General features: G+C 36.5%; 1 protein-coding gene across 1 annotated transcript in view; it reads right to left on the reverse strand.

The window, feature by feature from the left end:
- Nucleotides 1–15,859: 15,859 nt before the first annotated feature.
- The window catches only part of LOC139887621 (uncharacterized), a 34,841-nt gene continuing 28,519 nt past the window's right edge, over nucleotides 15,860–22,181 (reverse strand). Inside the window, exon 3 of the mRNA XM_071870697.1 lies at nucleotides 15,860–16,703. Within this exon, the coding sequence (XP_071726798.1) occupies nucleotides 15,860–16,703 (844 nt within the window). The remainder of the gene's footprint in view (nucleotides 16,704–22,181) is intronic.

The raw sequence follows: 22,181 nt of genomic DNA on the forward strand, positions 1-22,181 counted from the left end.
GTCCTCTAATCCTCGCGCTCACCGGAGCCACCATCCGCATGCAATCTATAAAAAGAGTCAACAACGAGAGGGTTAGCTAACGCTTAGTGAATGATAATATACTACATACATATATATGTATAAAATGGACACGCCACAAAATAACAAATACCGCATACCGAGGCATCCATATAAGGCACTACACTAAGCATACCGTACGATCTCTAAGCAACGAGCTAAAGATACAACAACAATATAAGCTCACCAACGACGATGTGAACAACGCCAAATAGCTACACCCGGAGGGTTAGCTACAACACAACAATACATTAATATATAACAATATAAACGAACAAGGTTAACACCTTAACCCAATACCGAGAACCAAATACCACAATGAAGATTGGCCGAACTACACAAGCCTTAGTAATCCGAAACCACACGAGATTACTATCTTCACAACATTGAGGTTGGCCGAACTACACGAGCCTTAGTAATCCGAAACCACACGAGATTACTACCTCAATAAGATGACCGAACTACACGAGTCACCATGAATCCGAACTACACGAGATTCATTTTTGATAAGATGACCGAACTACACGCGTCATCTTGAATCCGAACTACACGCGATTCACTTCTCCAACTCAAAACCCTTCGCCATTGGGGTTATATTATCCACATCACAACCACGTGTGATAGTGTACACACAAAACGTGTACCTCGCCAAAGGTGGTAAACCAAAACGCACAACCGTGCCAATTGGATCTAAACGCAAGTCTATCAAATCCATCTATATGTGAAGTGAGCTCTATAACCGAGAACCACTTCACCCGACCCGCACCCATCCTACACATACATATGCACATAGGATATTATCACTCACCTTGAAGTCTTGAAGAATGCTTCCAAGTAAACCGCAACTCGCCAATGGAAAATACCTATTCCGTTATCACAATTACAACAATACACTTAGAGTGGATTTACAAATCAACCTAATTCGTCACTTAGTGCAATTTCGACCCAAATGCACTTCCAAGCACAAACCGTGCCCATAACTAACCACTAATCACTAACACAAGTGAGAATGGTCCTAATACGCCAATTAAACCCGAACTCAAGTGTTAAACACGTGTCATACCCATTTTGACACTTAAACCCTAATTTTGACCCATTAAGTCAAAATCTCACCATTTACAAGTTTTAACACCAAAACACATTTAACTCGGTTTAATACTTCAACTTAATCCATTTTAAGTTTACAAACCTCATTAAATCGCCAATTGGGTCATAATCACCACCAAACCCTAATTTGACCCAAAGTCAAAGTTAGTCAACAAAATAACCTTAAATGGGTTTCAATACATTCATAATCACTAACTTAAGTGATTAAACTCAATTTCAAGTCCTAAACATGGCCAATTAGTTCACCAACCCAAAATCCACCAACAATTAACAATAAACCCAATTACTAGCATCACTAAACCCATTTCATCATCTAAAAGGGTTTTTCATCAAACTAACTCAAACCCTAACTTGAATATCAAATCAAATAGATGAAATTCGGAGTTTGAGCTTACCAATACTACCAAAACGTAGCTAGGAACGAAAGGAACAACTTTAGAACTCGAGCTTTTGATCAATTTGGCCTCCTTCTTCACCAAAACCCTAAATCTCTCTCTAGAATCTCTCTCTCTCTCTAGATAGTTGGGAGTGATGAATGGATGTGAAAATGATCCAAAACTGATCCAAACCAGCTAATGTGGCTCACAAATCCGGCCCCAAGTGAAATTACCCAAATACCCTTCATTAAAACCAATTAAAACAAAGGATTCTGTCAGCGCCAAATGGCGCGGCGCGCCCCAAACCCGCGCGGCGCGCGACCCTACTGAAACAGTTTCTTTTGCATTTTAACTTATATACAATAAAACCCACACCCTTGAACACCATAATACACAAGTATACAAGATAAATATTCGGGTCTTACAACTCTCCCCCACTTAAACTCGATCACGTCCTCGTGATCCTCGTCACTTAACCAAACGGACCACACTCCACGGTCCTCAAACATACGTCCCAATCCGACTTTCCTAGGCAACTCTTCCCAATGAATCACCTCTAACAACCAAAATCGTCGCACGCGATTTAACATATCACAATCCGAGCACTAAAACCATGCTCAATCCCTCACATCGGGAAACTCAATCAATATCGAACCGAGATATCAACCCTCTAGCGTAACGTTACCAAGTACAATGCTAAAAGCAACCAAGTTTAAATCCTAAAGTCAACAATCCGAAACGATGAAGACCGAACCAAACGATCCCTTACGGATTACACCAATCACTAAACATCCTTTGTAGTGCGCCATACGACCAATACGCAACCACCGTAACATCATAATCCAACGGCTAGAACCGATAGCGCCCAAAATGACTATGGAAACGTAAAACCCAAGGTGTACGAAATCAACCATCGTCACACCCGTAACAAACATGTGAGCGAAACACGGCTATCGCCTCACTAATCCCACAACATAGTCCTCACAACCCCACCATCGACGTATAAAACGACCGATAGTTCCCGCAACATGGTCCTTACGACCCTACCATTGGTGTATCAAACAACCAATAGATCACATGACACGAAGGCTGGGCGAAAACACACGCGCCCTAGTGAATCCGAACTACACGCGACTCACTACCTTCACCATAACAACAATCGGGAATGGCCGAACTACACGCACCATAGTGAATCCGAACTACACGAGAGTCACTATCCCGGAGGAATGACCGAACTACACGAGTCAATTGTGAATCTGAACTACACGAGACTCACTCCTCAATACAATGACCGAAACCACACGAGTCATTTGTGAATCCGAACTACACGAGATTCACTTCCACAACATCCAGGTTGGCCGAACTACACGAGCCTTAGTAATCCGAAACCACACGAGATTACTACCTCAATAAGATGACCGAACTACACGAGTCACCATGAATCCGAACTACACGAGATTCATTTAGTTAAGATGACCGAAACCACACGCGTCATCGTGAATCCGAAACCACACGCGATTCACAATCTCAACATAGGAATGGTACTCGCATTTCCCACCGGTACTTCGCATTTCCCGATAGTGTTACATCATACCGACATAACACTACTCCCTTGATGAAGTCAGCGGACCCCGAAGGTCATGCTCCACCAATCACAACACCGGATGAAGTCAGCAGACCCGAAGATCATGCTTCACCGATATAACATCACGCTCATGATGAAGTCAGCGGACCCCGAAAGTCATGCTCCACCAATCACGTATTCCCATGATGAAGTCAGCGGACCCTAAAGATCATGCTTCATCAAACAACCATACCATAATCGAGCAAGAACCACCTATACCAAACATAGGTACTAAACAATAATTCTCCACAAGAGAACCCGACACACACCTCCCTTAACCGGAGGATTTCACCTTGCTCGCCAAACACGTCCATTATCTCTCTACGAGATTTACCACGTTACCACCTCAGTGATGATTCAAATCCAAACCATAAGTACAATTTATCCGAAATTGTACTCTACCACAAATCGACCCAACCAGGTCTCGACAACATTTTCCTGATCTACCAATAGCCTCATCCGAAATCTCACACTAAAACTTCCTCGTGCGGGAGCGTAACTCCCCCACTTAGAACCACGTTCCATATCCACAACTCGTACAACCGCACAACGCTACCACAGGTAGACTTTACCAACAATTGGGCTCACACGACCCATTACCACATCTTGCTCCAACCTTGAGCACATGAAGGATTTTAACCAACCCTTAAACACTTTGTACGAAAAGTGTACCGCAACACAATCGGAGTCGAACACCACGCTAGTAGGTATAAAAGAGGCACCTAATGTCGCGTCATAAAGACTCCATTACCAACACACATCGAGATTTAAAACACTCGATCTCAAGGGTTCCAACCAACCGACGAACCTCATGATTCGTCACTTCAACATAAAAGCGAATACGCGCTTAACAACCAAACACCAAAACCATTTCTGTGGCTTGGTAGAAATGTTTCCCAAATACTAAGGAATGCTTGCTTGCACCAAGTCTTACGCCCTTTGCCCGTCAATCATACATCAACATAGGGTACTTCCATTAGGAACGTCACCCATAGCATAACATGCACAACAAAGGCACGCAACTCAAACTCAAACGGCATTTAATAAATAATCAAAAGACATATTTATCAAAATTAAACGTACCTTAACGTCTCCTGGCTGCACCCGTCCCCGCTAACTTGGGACATTCCGACTTACGATGTCCTTCTTTTTGGCAATTGAAGCACACCATACCATCACCCTTTGGTACCGAACTTTCCCAAGACTTGTGACCCCTCACGCCACAATTGTAACATCTAGCCGCACTAGAATCCGACATACCCGCTCGCGTACCACCCGTGCTAACACTCGGACCCTTAGCCCTCTTACTCGGAGCACCATAAGAAACAACCCTTCGCTCACTTGAAGGTTCACCCTTTTTCGATCGTGAATACGACTCGAAACCTCTAGCCAAGTCGAATAATTCCGAAAATGATTTCGCTTGACCCCGGCTAATTTTACTTTTCAAGTCATCATTCAAGGTCCGATAGAAATCTCCCATCAACAAACGATCATTCCCCAAATACTCCGGACAAAAACGAGCCTTCGCCATAAAGGTCGTCTTGAGAGTACTCAAATCCATAGATCCTTGTCGCAAACTTCACAACTCATTACGCAATTCCCACAAATCGGCCAAAGTTCGGAACTCCTCGAAGAATTCCTCCTTAAAGTCGTCCCACGATAAAGCCATAAACGTCTCGCCACCGACAAGATCAATCTTACCATCCAACCAATCCCTTGCCCTACCCCGCAACAAACTCGTAGCGAGTCTCGTCTTTCTCTCGGGAGGGCAATCAATAGTACGGAACCACCCTTCGACGTCCGAAATCCAAGTTGTGCTTACCAAAGGATCCGGCTTTCCGTCATACATCGGGGGTTTAGTCCTCATGAAGCTCTTAAGATAACGCTCCATTTCACCACTACTTTGAAGTTCGGAATACCTCCTTTCCATTCTTTCTTCTAACGCACCCATTTGTTCCGCAACGGCGGCCGCAACCCTAGTGTTAAACTCCGCGTCATTCGCCTCGGTCTCGTTTCGCGTCGTCATTCTAAAGAATACAAAACGATTAGTCCACGAACGTGTAAAACCGTACGCACGACACAGCCCCATCTTGCTAAACACTCATCGTACATCACTTGTTAGACACGATTTGCACCCGTAATAAGGTTTGCAAGTTCTTATTACGCACACATGCCGCATCGATTCGTTAGTACAACGACCGTCTCGCTCGATGATATACACAAACACAGCCAAAATTCTACGCGGTACAAACATACGCGAGAATTATTATCACAACACAACAACATATTAATAATATCCGCATTACTAATATAAACATTAGTCAACCTATAGCCAAGGCACTAACCAAACCCATTCCGACCCGTAATCCTACAAGTCCCGCAACAATATAAGCACACACAAGTCTAAGTCTAGGCACCTATCTCAAGTCACCTAAATCCCTTAGACCATGCTCTGATACCACTTGTAACAACCCAAACCATCCAACGACAAAACCACGTGAAAACAGCAAAATAAAAAAAAAAATTCCTGAACAGCATGTGGCGCGGCGCGCCATATAGGCCGCGCGGCGCGCCAAAGTGGACTGTCCGAAAAGTTCTTAAATGCGGAAATGTTCGACTAGTTCCCGACGTATTTAGACAAAACGCTTTTAACCGCATGTTCAATATATGAAAACTAGCGCGTTCCATTAATAAAATTTAGTTTACGAAGCGGGGCCCACATCGACCCAAATTACCCTTTAAGTATCGAAATACAATTTTCGACCATAAGACTTTTAATACAAAACAAAGCCGAGCATGGCGATTGGGGATACGCTACCCAATCCTAATAAATCCAAAAGCAAGCCTTCTACGCAAACTATGCAAGTCCTCTAATCCTCGCGCTCACCGGAGCCACCATCCGCATGCAATCTATAAAAAGAGTCAACAACGAGAGGGTAAGCTAACGCTTAGTGAATGATAATATACTACATACATATATATGTATAAAATGGACACGCCACAAAATAACAAATACCGCATACCGAGGCATCCATATAAGGCACTACACTAAGCATACCGTACGATCTCTAAGCAACGAGCTAAAGATACAACAACAATATAAGCTCACCAACAACGATGTGAACAATGCCAAATAGCTACACCCGGAGGGTTAGCTACAACACAACAATACATTAATATATAACAATATAAACGAACAAGGTTAACACCTTAACCCAATACCGAGAACCAAATACCACAATGAAGATTGGCCGAACTACACGAGCCTTAGTAATCCGAAACCACACGAGATTACTATCTTCACAACATTGAGGTTGGCCGAACTACACGAGCCTTAGTAATCCGAAACCACACGAGATTACTACCTCAATAAGATGACCGAACTACACGAGTCACCATGAATCCGAACTACACGAGATTCATTTTTGATAAGATGACCGAACTACACGCGTCATCGTGAATCCGAACTACACGCGATTCACTTCTCCAACTCAAAACCCTTCGCCATTGGGGTTATATTATCCACATCACAACCACGTGTGATAGTGTACACACAAAACGTGTACCTCGCCAAAGGTGGTAAACCAAAACGCACAACCGTGCCAATTGGATCTAAACGCAAGTCTATCAAATCCATCTATATGTGAAGTGAGCTCTATAATCGAGAACCACTTCACCCGACCCGCACCCATCCTACACATACATATGCACATAGGATATTATCACTCACCTTGAAGTCTTGAAGAATGCTTCCAAGTAAACCGCAACTCGCCAATGGAAAATACCTATTCCGTTATCACAATTACAACAATACACTTAGAGTGGATTTACAAATCAACCTAATTCGTCACTTAGTGCAATTTCGACCCAAATGCACTTCCAAGCACAAACCGTGCCCAAAACTAACCACTAATCACTAACACAAGTGAGAATGGTCCTAATACGCCAATTAAACCCGAACTCAAGTGTTAAACACGTGTCATACCCATTTTGACACTTAAACCGTAATTTTGACCCATTAAGTCAAAATCTCACCATTTACAAGTTTTAACACCAAAACACATTTAACTCGGTTTAATACTTCAACTTAATCCATTTTAAGTTTATAAACCTCATTAAATCGCCAAATGGGTCATAATCACCACCAAACCCTAATTTGACCCAAAGTCAAAGTTAGTCAACAAAATAACCTTAAATGGGTTTCAATACATTCATAAGCACTAACTTAAGTGATTAAACTCAATTTCAAGTCCTAAACATGGCCAATTAGTTCACCAACCCAAAATCCACCAACAATTAACAATAAACCCAATTACTAGCATCACTAAACCCATTTCATCATCTAAAAGGGTTTTTCATCAAACTAACTCAAACCCTAACTTGAATATCAAATCAAATAGATGAAATTCGGAGTTTGAGCTTACCAATACTACCACAACGTAGCTAGGAACGAAAGGAACAACTTTAGAACTCGAGCTTTTGATCAATTCGGCCTCCTTCTTCACCAAAACCCTAAATCTCTCTCTAGAATCTCTCTCTCTCTCTCTAGATAGTTGGGAGTGATGAATGGATGTGAAAATGATCCAAAACTGATCCAAACCAGCTAATGTGGCTCACAAATCCAGCCCCAAGTGAAATTACCCAAATACCCTTCATTAAAACCAATTAAAACAAAGGATTCTGTCAGCGCCAAATGGCGCGGCGCGCCCCAAACCCACGCGGCGCGCGACCCTACTGAAACAGTTTCTTTTGCATTTTAACTTATATACAATAAAACCCACACCCTTGAACACCATAATACACAAGTATACAAGATAAATATTCGGGTCTTACATATCTTCACAAAGGTTGTCATGCTATTCTAGCCTATGTTGTTGATTCTGATAAAGAAGAAAAAAGCATTGGTGATGTTCATATTGTTAGAGACTTTCCCGAGGTGTTTCCCGAAGATTTACCTGGCCTTCCGCAGCATCGCGCGGTAGAATTTCAAATCGATCTTGTTCTCGGTGCTGCTCCTGTAGCACGTGCTCCTTATCGACTCGCACCTTCCGAACTTCAAGAATTGTCGAGTTAACTCCGTGAGTTTTTATACAAGGGGTTCATTTGTCCCAGTTCGTCCCCTTGGGGAGCTCATGTTCTGTTTGTTAAGAAGAAGGATGGTTCGTTTCGTTTGTGTATTTATTATCGTGAATTGAACAAGCTTACTGTTAAAAAACCGTTACCCTCTTCCTAGAATCAACGATCTGTTCGGTTAGCTTCAGGGTTCGTCTGTTTATTCTAAGATCGATCTTCATTCTGGTTATCATCAACTGCGAGTTAAAGAATCTGATATTTCGAAAACCGAATCCCGCACCCGTTATGGTCACTACGAGTTCCTTGTTATGCCGTTCGGATTGACAATTGCACCTGCTGTGTTCATGGACCTCATGCACCGTGTGTGTAGACCCTATCTGTGCAAATTCGTTATCGTTTTCATCGACGACATTCTTATATATTCCAAGAGTGGTGAAGAGCACGAAGAACATTTGAAGTTGGTGCTTGATTTGTTGAGGAAAGAAGAGTTGTACGCTAAGTTCTCTAAGTGTGCTTTCTGGTTAAGAGAAGTTCAATTCTTTGGACATGTTGTTAGTAAACAGGGAATACAAGTTGATCCTGCTAAGATTGAGGCAATTCAGAAGTGGGAAATTTAGAAGACTCCTACTCAGATTCGTTAGTTTCTAGGGTTGGCAGGCTACTATAGAAGGTTCATTCAAGATTTCTCTCGTATAGCAAAACCTCTGACTGCTTTAACGCACAAGGGAAAAAAGTATGAGTGGAAGGATGAACAAGAAACTGGTTTTCAAACACTGAAGAAGAAGTTAACTTCCGCTCTGATATTATCACTACCTGAGGGTAATGACGATTTTGTTGTCTATTTTGATGCTTCACGCCAGGGCTTTGGTTGTGTTTTGATGCAGCGAAAGAAAGTCATTTCATACGCGTCACGTCAGTTGAAGATCCATGAACAGAATTATACAACCCATGATTTAGAGTTGGGAGCTGTTGTGTTTGCGCTTAAGATTTGGAGACATTATTTGTATGGGGTCAAAAGTACAGTGTACACTGATCACAAAAGTCTTCAACATATCCTTGATCAGAAACAGTTGAATATGAGGCAACGACAATGGGTTAAGACGTTGAATGATTATGATTGTGAACTTTTATATCATCCGGGAAAGGCCAATGTTGTAGCTGATGCGTTAAGTCATAAAGAGAGGGTTGAACCTCGCAGATTTAGAGCTTTGAATATGACAATTCAAACTAACCTCGCTAGGCAGATTCTTGAGGCACAACAAGAAGCCTTGAAGGAGGAGAATTTTGTGAACGAGAAGGTCAGAGGCATGGGTAAGAAGTTTGAGGTATGAACCGATGGTACTAGGTACTTTGCGGGACGTCTTTGGGTTTCGAAGTTTGGTGATCTGCGACAACTTGTTTTAGATGAGGCTCATAAGTCTAGGTACTCTATTCATCCTGGTTCAGGAAAGATGTATCATGATCTTAAGGAGCTGTATTGGTGGCCTAATTTGAAAACTAATGTGGCTACTTATGTGGCTAAGTGTTTGAACTGTGCTAAGGTTAAAGCTCAACATCAGAAACTGTCTGGACTTTTAGTGCAACCTGAGATTCCCGAGTGGAAGTGGCAAGGTATTACGATGGATTTTATTACAAAGCTACCGAGGGTTGTGGGTGGTTATGATACCATTTGGGTGATTGTTGACCGACTCACAAAGTCAGCTCATTTCTTGCCGATTAAGGAAACAGATTCGATGGAGAAGCTTACTCGTTTGTATTTGAACGAAATTGTTTCAAGACATGGTGTTCCTGTATCTATTATTTCAGACCGAGACAGTCGATTTACATCGAGGTTTTGGCAGTCCTTACAGGAAGCTTTGGGAACAAAGTTGGATATGAGCACTGCTTATCATCCACAGTCGAATGGGCAGAGTGAAAGGACCATTCAAACATTAGAAGACATGTTACGGGCTTGCGTCATTGATTTTGGTAATGGTTGTGATAGATATTTGCCGTTGGCTGAATTTTCTTATAATAACAGCTATCATGCAAGTATTAAAGCCGCACCGTTTGAAGCTCTGTATGGTAGAAAGTGTAGGTCTCCTATCTGTTGGAATGAGGTTGGGGATGCTCAACTCACAGGCCCAGAAATTATTCATGAGACTACCGAGAAGATCGTACAGATTAAAGAAAGATTGAAAAACCGCCAGGAGTCGGTAAAAGAGTTAGGCCGATGTTCAAAGAAAAGATTTGGAATTTCAGGTCGGTGACCGTGTTATGTTGAAGGTATCACCTTGGAAAGGTGTGGTACGTTTTAGTAAGAGAGGAAAGTTGAATCCTCGTTTTGTTGGACCGTTTGAGATTATCGAAAGAATTGAACATGTGGCTTATCGTTTGAAATTTTCACAAGAACTCAGTGTTGTTCACGACGTTTTTCATGTATCAAATTTGAAGAAGTGTTTGGCCGAGGCCGATGAAACCATTCCTCTTAATGAACTTCATGTTGATAAACAACTCCATTTTATTGAGGAACCTGTTGAAATTATGGATCGAGAGGTTAAGACTCTCATGCAAAGTAGAATTCCTATCGTCTGAGTTAGATGGAATGACAGATGCGGTCCCGAGTTCACTTGGAAACGTGAAGATCAGATGAAGAAGAAGTACCCGCATTTGTTCCCAGATGACGAGTCAACCCCTGCACCTGCTTAAATTTCGGGACAAAATTTCCGTAACGGGAAGGTACTGTCATGACCCTACTTTTTTCGTTATCTTTTACCGTTTATTATTTAACGTCCTTTAATTGTTATTCGTGCCACGTCCTTTCTATGACCTATATTATTATTTTAGTAATAATATATTAATTATTATGTGTTATATGAATATTTGTATTCGTATTTTAAGTTATACGTTTCTACGTGTCGTGTATTTCTATCCGGCGAATCTTTTCGGTTTTCAAACCAACGGTCAAACTTTTGAGATTTTTAAATCCAAATTAATTTAAAAATGATATTTTGATGTCATATGATTATATATAGTGTTTATATATTTTATTTATCGCGTATATGTTATCTCTCCGAATAATTAATCGTGTAGTAGCGTTTTCGCGTTTCGGGCTTCGATTGGGCGTTCGGGCTAAAAGCAATTTATCAAATATCAAAGATGGCCCACTATGGGGCCACCCTTTCTTTTTTCGGCCGAAACCCACCATATCCCCTCTCCATTTTTGTTTTTCACTTTTCATTTTCATTTAACACATTTTTATTTCAAAACCTAATTCTCCCATTTCATTTTTTTCTCTTCCTCTTCCTTCTTTTTTGGCCATCAAATATCACACCACCATCATCATCATTTGATCATCAAAACTTGCTTGGATCATTCAATTGTTTATATAATCGGGTTGCTCTCATCATCCTCTACACGACCATACCATTTGATTTTTGATTAGGGTATAAACCCTAACCCTAGATTTTTGATTATTATTTAATTTTACTAATTTTGATTGTTATTATAATAGTATAGCACTTGTTTATTATTGTATTGATGATTGTATGCGTAGAAATGCTCAAATGTGTATGTTTTCGGTTTGATAAATTTTGACAGCGGACTATTTGATCATTTCATTACATTTAACTGATTTTTTTGATAAATTAAAGTGTTTAGATAAGTTCCTCTCATCTAGACATTGATTTTAGACTCCGGATTCATGTTATTTCGAGTCCCGGAACTTAAGTTATGCATAAATTGGTGTTTTCATGGAATTAAAGTATAAAAACGAATGTGTTCAGTTTTTGTCCGACTTTGTGACCACTTTTAGAGTCTCTAGGGTGTACTAGTGTGTTAGAATTTATGATTGGATAAACATTCATGTTCGGGTCATCGAAATTCGAGCCACGGATCACCCGGTATGACTAAAACAAGATTTTGAATGGATTAAAGTTCCAAGTTGATTTATGGCTGTTGGTCAAGACTTGGGGACTGATTTAGGGGTGTTCTTGAGTACACTAATGTGTCGGGTGGTTTGGTTAGGCGAAGATATATATAAGACTCGCCGAAAACCGACACCCGGGGCTCAAGTTATGACCCGATGATCTTTTAATTAAAACTTATGGTTATGAAATGGAACTTATGATATAAATAATGATTTTTATTATTATTACATTACTTATGATATAAAAGTAATTATTTTAATTTAAGACTTATGATTTATACATTTATTATATCATTTAATAATTACTTATGATTTAATGAAACTTATAATTAAACTTATGATTAATAATACTTTTATTATTAATGTAAAATACTTATGGTAAGTATTAAACTTATGATATGGGATTATTATATTAAGACTTATAATAAAGATTAATTAATTATTTAATTATTATAAGGCTTAGTTATTATTTAATTATAATTTAATTATTAAATACTTATGATTTAATAATTATAATTAAAACTTATGATATGATTAATAATTCCTTATTAATTAATAATACTTGTGATATGACTAAAAATTTATTATTAATTAATAATACTTATGTTATGATTAATATTTAATTAATTAATTAAATACTTATGTTATATTAATTATATCATTTAAACTTATATTAACTTTTATAATTCAATTTAATTTAATTAAACTTATGATATGACATGATTATACACATTTGACTTTAAATAACATTATAACTTATATTATTAATATAATTTATACTTTAAAATTTAATGTTGACTAAGTTTGACCAAGGTTGACTTTTGAGTTGACTTTCGGTTGACTTTGACTTTCAGTTGACTTTTGTTGATTTTCTAATTAAGGAAACTTTTTTAAGTTAGAAACTTTCCAAAAATAGAAACTTTCCTATATTAGAAACTTTCCTAAAATAGAAACTTTCCTAAAATAAAAACTTTCCAAAAATGGAAACCTGCTAAAAATAGAAACTTTCTAAAAATAGAAAGTACGTGTCCTTACGTTGTTCTGATCAAACCGAAGCATACTGAGTGATGTTCTATGTTTACTTGCAACAAGTACTATAACTATCATACTAAGACTTGACCTAAGTTAGTTATTTATATCGACCTACTTTATTTATAGGTCGGCGTTTTGATCATTCTTGATCACTTACTTTATTTGCGGTTCGCATTTTTGTGTGGTTACTTCATTTTCGTTAAGGTGAGTTATAGCCTCATTTTACATACTATTTTAAGTATTTATGAGATGTGATTACATGCATTTTGTTTTATGTTTAGACACAAGTGGCAATTAAATATAAATTATTCATTATGAGTTGAATGAAAATATTCCCTAGTCTGGTAACTGTAAACACTGGTTTCTACTGATGAACGCGAATCCTATGAATAGATCTATCGGGCTTGACAGCCCCATTTTGAGCTAGTCGCGCTAGCAATTTATAATCGAAATGTATTAGTACTTCGTTATTATTTGAAGATACACCTGTTCAGTATATATTGTGTTTGGTAAGGGTATGGAAATGGTTAAATGGTTACCAGGTGACTCATGGATTAATGGAATAATATTTTATGTTTTCTAACATTTTAAATCTTGTGGTCTAAAGCTTATTCGTTTATTTAAACCTATAATTCACTCAGCATTTTTGTTGATAGTTTACTCGCATGTTTTCACAGGTACTTGATTTATTGGGCTTCTGCTGTGTTAGAGAGTCTGCATGCATTTTGGCAGATTTTTGTTAAACATTAAAACTTTGCATTCTCTTTTGAATTATTAAATTGTGGGTATTTGGTTGACAATGTTTTATGTCAACTTTGGTTATTTTAATAAGTTGAGTTTGTTTAGAACTACTTATTTTGGTAAATTTCATTTTTGGGAAACTTTTTGAATGAAGAATCAATATTGTTTAATAACTTCATTTAAAGTTCGATCAAGCTGTGGGACCAAGTGACGGAGCCGCTAAGGGTACTTGACGGGGCCATCATATTGAATATGAACTTAATCTCGAATTGGGACTACTTGATTGATAAATTCCGTTCTAAACTTTCGTCTTGGAAAGCTAGTTTAATTTCATCGGGCGGTAGATTAACATTGGTGAAATCAATCATGAGTAGTCTTGGTTTTTTTTTCATGTCGTTGTTCAAGTGTCCGGAAAAGGTACTAAAAAACCTTGAATCGATTCGGGCTATATTCTTTTGGGGCGGAAGCAACTTGGTTAAAAATGGCATGGGTGAAATGGGATAGAATTTTAGCTCAGTTTGATCGAGGCGGGTTAAATGTTGGGAGTCTTAAAGTGTTTAATATTGCTTTAGTTCTCAAGTGGTGATGGCGTTATTTATAAGGGCCTGACGATCTTTGGGTGTCGATCATTAAATCTATTCATGGTAATGTTTTTGAAAAGGTTTCGTCTAACACCTCGAGCATATGGTCGAATATTGTTTCTACTTGTGTTAAAACTGTCTCAGCCGATCTTCTTCCTGCAAATGCTTTTTGGCTAAACGTTGGTGATGATACGAGTACCCGGTTTTGGCATGATCTTTGGTGTGGGGATTTGGTGTTATCTTCCCGGTTCAACCGGCTATTTCACTTGGACACTAATAAAGACGATTCGATTGCGGATAAGTATAGAAATGGGGAGTGGGTTTGGACATGGTCGAGAGAGATCTTAGGATGTCGAAATGAACAACTTCTCTGTTCTCTTCTTGTCGCTATAAATGGATGCTCTTTATCAAATCGCATAGATCATTGGTCTTGTTCGTTAGCTACTGATGGTTTGTACTATGTTAAATCTGAGCTCCATGCTATTGATCGTGTGTTATTGCCATCGTCTTCTGAGGTTACGGTTTGGTATAAGTTTGTACCAAGGAAAGTTAATGTTTTCTATAGAGGCTAAGATTAGATTCTCTCCCGGTAAGTTGGAACCTTTCTGCAAAAGGGATTGAGGTTGACTCCATTGTTTGTCTGGTGTGTAACAATGCGGTGGAGACTCGGGATCATTTATTTTTCGGTTGCACGTTGGCTTTGGACATTTGGTGTAAGTTACGGGTTTGGTTGAATTGCTCCATGCCTTCTTTTACGTCTTGGGACACGTTTTTTGATTGGATTGAGGGCATTCGGTTATCGGTCATCTCCAAGAATCGTATCATTGCTTCCGTAGTTACTCTCTTGTGGGCTTTGTGGCGGTAATGAAACGGCATTGTTTTTAATGATTCTTTTTGTTAGGTCATATTTTATTTCTAGTGGAAGTAGTCTTTTTGATGTTATTAGATTACTTACTTTTCGTTGGATTAAAATTAGGGGCCATTTAGTTTCTAATTGGAACTCATGGCTCGCTATGCCTTTGTAATTTCTCTCTTAGCGCCTTGCTAGGGAGCGTTTATTTTATATAATTATTCTTTGGCGGTTAAAAATAATAATAATAATAAACAAGAAGAAGTCGTCAAGAATCCCATTCCAGGTTAGTTATTTAGTTACTTTTTTTTATTTTGATATAAAAGTTTTGATTTTTATTATAAAATTCGTTCAGATTTTTTTTTCCCTCAAAAGGCAAGAATATATTAAACCACAAACACAAACTACAAAACAGGGCAGAGCATACTCATAACCCAAATGCAAAAAAAAAAAAAAAAAAAAAACAACCATCAAAAAAGCAATTCTAACACCATACTAACATCAAATAGATTACACAGCAATCTGCAGATTGTTATCCATCAAAACCAAACTGCATAATTCAGCAACTTTCTGCACATTCTTAGTATCCTTGACTTTCAAGCTAGTCATTTTGACCCGAATGAAATCCTTAACTTCATCACTAACTTCATTCACTGATTTCTTCACCTTCCTAAATATTCTCCTATTCCTTTCCATCCAGATATAATACACCACAGCTCCAATAGCCACTTTATTTAAAATGTTCCTTATATCTTTGATGGCAGTATACTTAGCCATATCTTGAACAATATGCAATAGACCATTATTCAATCCTTTATAAACAAGCATTCTCTTGACCTTATTCCAAACTTGGCTTGTAAATTCACACCTAAAAAACAGATGAGAGTGTGAATCTTCCTGATTGCCACAAAAACTACATTCAATCTGCTCATTGGGATACCATTTCTTAAGTCTATCTTGTGTTGAAAGCCTATTTTGAACAGCAAGCCATAAAATAAATGCATGTTTTGGAGTAATTTTAGGATACCACACAACATGATACCAATCAATCTTTGGATCAGAACACCCCAAATCCTTCCAAGCTTGATTTGTTGAATAAGCTTTGAGTTTATTGTCATTTGTAATAAACCACATATCACCATTGGAATCTTTAAAAATATGAGGTTTCATAACATCTCTTAACACCAACATTTTCCTCCATCCCCAACTATCACTGGATTCATGGTTAATATCCCAATAATCCTTCCCTTTTAATTTCACTCTATTAATCGATTGCCACCAAATAGACTCTTTTTTACTTAATATTTTCCAGACCTGTTTCATAAGCAGAACATCATTCCACTCTTTGAGTGGCCTAAAACACAAACCACCTTGCTTTTTAGGTCTACAAATTAACTTCTAGGCCACTTTAGCTGAACCTTTATAATTCTGACCTTTTGTCTGTAGTGACCCAAACTTTTCCATAATTATGAGAACTATATTTACATGACTAAATGTTTCCAACATGTTAAGCAATCAAATTTGTTAAGACTTGATTAATTGAAATGAGTTTCATGTAGATAATTGACCACCCAGTTGTCCGGCGATTCACGAACGTTAAAACTTGTAAAAATGAAATGATGATATATATATATATATATATATATATATATATATATATATATATAACATGATATTATGATAAGTAAATATCTCACAATGTATATTGACAAAGAGTTTTATGCATAAAATGAAACTACTTAATTAAAGAAACTCGAAACGATATATAACGATTATCGTTATAACAACGTTTTAATTAAAATAAATCCATATGTATTGTATTAAGATATTAATACACTATGTTAACATGATAAAATGATAATTAATTATATCATTAAGTGTATTAACAATGAACTATACGAGTAAGATGAGACTACTAACTTAAGAATTTCGAAACAATATATATATATATATATATATATATATATATATATATATATATATATATATATATATATATATATATATATATGTAACGATTATCGTTGTAATAGTATTTTTAACATATATACATGATATTAAGATATAATCATAAACCATGTTATCATATTAACCTAACAATTTAACATCTCATTTAAGTAAAATAACAAGGGATTAATTACATTTAACAAGATCGTTAACTTAAAGGTTTCGAAACAACACTTACATGTAACGACTAACGATGACTTAACGACTCAGTTAAAATGCATATACATGTAGTGTATTAAATACACTTTTGGAAGACTTCAAGACACATATCAAAACACTCATACTTATCAAAGTTGGTTACAATTACATTTCCATTCATTTTCATCAACAATTCTACTCGTATTCATTCAGTATTCGTACCCGTATTATATACAGCTTCTAGACGCACTTACTATGGGTATATACCAATAGGAACTAGCATAGGATTCCACTCTTTATTATGTCATGCATGACTAATCAAATTTAACTTCTACCATGAACAAGTCAACTAACTAGAACTCCTTTTAACCCCACTCACCACTCACCACTTGTAGTGACCCGAACTTTTCCATATTTATTTATATTAAATGAAATTGATATTTACTTGATTAAGTGTTTCCAACATGTTAAGCAATCAAACTTATTAAGACTTGATTAATTGAAATAGGTTTTATATGGACAATTGACCACCCAAGTTGACCGGTGATTCACGAACGTTAAAACTTGTAAAAACTATATGATGACATATATATGGCTATATATTGAGTTAACATGATATTATGATAAGTATGTATCTCATTAGGTATTTTAACAATGAGTTATATACATAAAAATGAGCCTATTGAATTAAGAAACTCGAAAACGATATATTTAACGATTATCATTATATCAACGTCTTACTAATTACATATGAATCATTTTAAGATATTGTTACAGTATATAATCATGATAAATGATAAGTAAATATATCATTAAGTGTATTAACAATGAACTACATATGTAAAAATAAGACTACTAACTTAATGATTTCGAAACGAGACATATATGTAACGATTATCGTTGTAACGACATTTAACTGTATATATATCATACTAAGATATATTATATATCATAATATCATGATAATATAACAATTTAGCATTTCTTTAGATATAATAAACATTGGGTTAACAACACTTAACAAGACCGTTAATCTAAAGGTTTCAAAACAACATTTACATGTAACGACTAACGATTACTTAACGACTCACTTAAAATGTATATACATGTAGTGTTTTAATATTTATTCATACACTTTTGAAAGACTTCAAGACACTTATCAAAGTACTTCTACTTAACAAAAATGCTTACAATTACATCCTCATTCATTTTCATCAACAATTCTACTCGTATGCACCCGTATTCGTACTCGTACAATACACAGCTTTTAGATGTATGTACTATTGGTATATACACTCCAATGATCAGCTCTTAGAAGCCCATGTGAGTCACCTAACACATGTGGGAACCATCATTTGGCAACTAGCATGAAATATCTCATAAAATTACAAAAATATTAGTAATCATTCATGACTTATTTACATGTAAACAAAATTACACATCCTTTATATCTAATCCATATACCAACGACCAAAAACACCTACAAACACTTTCATTCTTCAATTTTCTTCATCTAATTGATCTCTCTCAAGTTCTATCTTCAAGTTCTAAGTGTTCTTCATAAATTCTATGAGTTCTAGTTTCATAAAATCAAGAATACTTCCAAGTTTGCTAGCTTACTTCCAATCTTGTTAAGTGATCATCCAACCTCAAGAAATCTTTCTTATTTACAGTAAGATATCTTTCTAATACAAGGTAATACTCATATTCAAACTTTGATTCAATTTCTATAACTATAACAATCTTATTTCGAGTGATGATCTTACTTGAACTTGTTTTCGTGTCATGATTCTGCTTCAAGAACTTTCAAGCCATCCAAGGATCCTTTGAAGCTAGATCCATTTGTCTCTTTTCCAGTAGGTTTATCTACAAAACTTGAGGTAGTAATGATATTCATAACATCATTCGATTCATACATATAAAGTTATCTTATTCGAAGGTTTAAACTTGAAATCACTAGAACATAGTTTAGTTAATTCTAAACTTGTTCGCAAACAAACGTTAATCCTTCTAACTTGACTTTTAAAATCAACTAAACACATGTCCTATATCTATATGATATGCTAACTTAATGATTTAAAACCTGGAAACACGAAAAACACCGTAAAACCGGACATACGCCGTCGTAGTAACACCGCGGGCTGTTTTGGGTTATTTATTTAAAAACTATGATAAACTTTGATTTAAAAGTTGTTATTTTGGGAAAATGATTTTTCTTATGAACATGAAACTATATCCAAAAATCATGGTTAAACTCAAAGTGGAAGTATGTTTTTCAAAATGGTCATCAAGACGTCGTTCTTTCGACTGAAATGACTACCTCTTACAAAAATGACTTGTAAATTATATTTTTGACTATAAAACTATACTTTTTCTGTTTAGATTCATAAAATATAGTTCAATATGAAACCATAGCAATTTGATTCACTCAAAACGGATTTAAAACGAAGAAGTTATGGGTAAAACAAGATTGGATATTTTTTGATTGTTGTAGCTACGGGAAATATTGTAACAATTCTATACAAATCATATCCTAGCTAATTTATATTATACTATACATGTATTCTAATATATTATGTAATCTTGGGATACCATAGACACGTATGCAAATGTTTTGACATATCATATCGACCCATGTATATATATTATTTGGAACAACCATAGACACTCTATATGCAGTAATGTTGGAGTTAGCTATACAGGGTTGAGGTTGATTCCAAAAATATATATACTTTGAGTTGTGATCTAGCCTGAGACGTGTATACACTGGGTCGTGGATTGATTCAAGATAATATATATCGATTTATTTCTGTACATCTAATTGTGGACAACTAGTTGTAGGTTACTAACGAGGACAGCTGACTTAATAAACCTAAAACAATAAAACGTATTAAAAATGTAGTAAATATATCTTGAACATACTTTTATATGTATGTACATATTTGTTATAGGTTCGTGAATCGACTAGTGGCCAAGTCTTACTTCCCGATGAAGTAAAAATCTGTGAAAGTGAGTTATAGTCCCACTTTTAAAAACTAATATTTTGGGATGAGAATACATGAAGTTTTATAAATGTTTTACGAAATAGACACAAGTAAATGAAACTACATTATATGGGTGAATGATCGAAGCCGAATATGCCCCTTTTGCTTGGTAACCTAAGAATTAGTAAACTGATCTACTAATTGACGTGAATCCTAAAGATAGATCTATTGGGCCTAACGAACCCCATCCAAAGTACCGGATGCTTTAGTACTTCGATGTTGTTTTTATCATGTCCGAAGGATTTTCCCGGAATGATAGGGGATATTCTTATATGCATCTTGTTAATGTCGGTTACCAGGTGTTCACCATATGAATGATTTTTATCTCTATGTATGGGATGTATATTTAAATATGAAATCTTGTGGTCTATTATTATGATTTGATAATATATAGGTTAAACCTATAACTCACCAACATTTTTGTTGACGTTTTAAGCATGTTTATTCTCAGGTGATTATTAAGAGCTTCCGCTGTTGCATACTAAAATAAGGACAAGATTTTGAGTCCATGCTTGTATGATATTATGTAAAAACTGCATTCAAGAAACTTATTTTTGATGTAATATATTCTTATTGTAAACCATTATGTAATGGTCGTGTGTAAACGGTATATTTTAGATTATCATTATTTGATAATCTACGTAATGCTTTTAAACCTTTATACATAAAATAAGGGTTATGGTTGTTTTAAAAAATGAATGCAGTCTTTGAAAAACGTCTCATATAGAGGTCAAAACCTTGCGACGAAATCAATTAATATGGAACGTTTATAATCAATATGAACGGGACATTTCAGTTGGTATCCGAGCGTTGGTCTTAGAGAACCAGAAAATTGCATTAGTGTGTCTTACCGAGTTTGTTAGGATGCATTAGTGAGTCTGGACTTCGACCGTGTTTTTCTTCAAAAACGATTGCTTAACATTTTTTTGTTGGAAACTATATATTATTAACATGTAAATATTATGTGATATATTAATCTCTTAACGTGTTTGATATTGTGTGATAGATGTCTACCTCTAGTACAAATCCCATCGATTCACCTAATAATAATGAAGAGTCGAATATATTTTGGGAAGATTCACAAATTCCCGAAGAGGAACCGGAAGAAGAGGAACCGGAAGAGGAGGAACCGGAAGAGGAGGAACCGGAAGAGGAGGAACCAGAAGAGGAGGAATCGGAAGAGGAGGAACCAGAAGAAGAGGTTCCGGAGGAAGAAATATTGATACCTATAGTAAATCGATTAAATAAAAGAAAATCCTCAACCAACGGACCAAAGTTAATAATGGTCAATGGTGTTTCCGCCGAAGAAGCAAAATATTGAGAAGATTACCAATTTTCCGATGAATTAGATCCCGATGAGGATTCCGATGATGTTATAGAAATTACCTCGACCCAATTTAATAAAGTGAAAGAAAATAATAAGGGAAAAGGTATAAAAATAGAGAAACCCGATTCCAACCCCGATGAACTTTATATGTATCGACAACATCCGTATTTCCTAAAATATAACAATGACCCGGGAACCTCTAAACCACCAGGTTTCTCTAAACCATTGTGGAAAACGACGGCTCATATTAGAGGAACACCGTATATTCCTAGAAAATTAGAAAAACAAACCAAGTCCGAAGAAGAAGAAACCAGTG

The sequence above is a fragment of the Rutidosis leptorrhynchoides genome, chromosome 2 (genome assembly GCF_046630445.1).
Source record: "Rutidosis leptorrhynchoides isolate AG116_Rl617_1_P2 chromosome 2, CSIRO_AGI_Rlap_v1, whole genome shotgun sequence".
NCBI classification, from domain to species: Eukaryota; Viridiplantae; Streptophyta; class Magnoliopsida; order Asterales; family Asteraceae; genus Rutidosis; species Rutidosis leptorrhynchoides.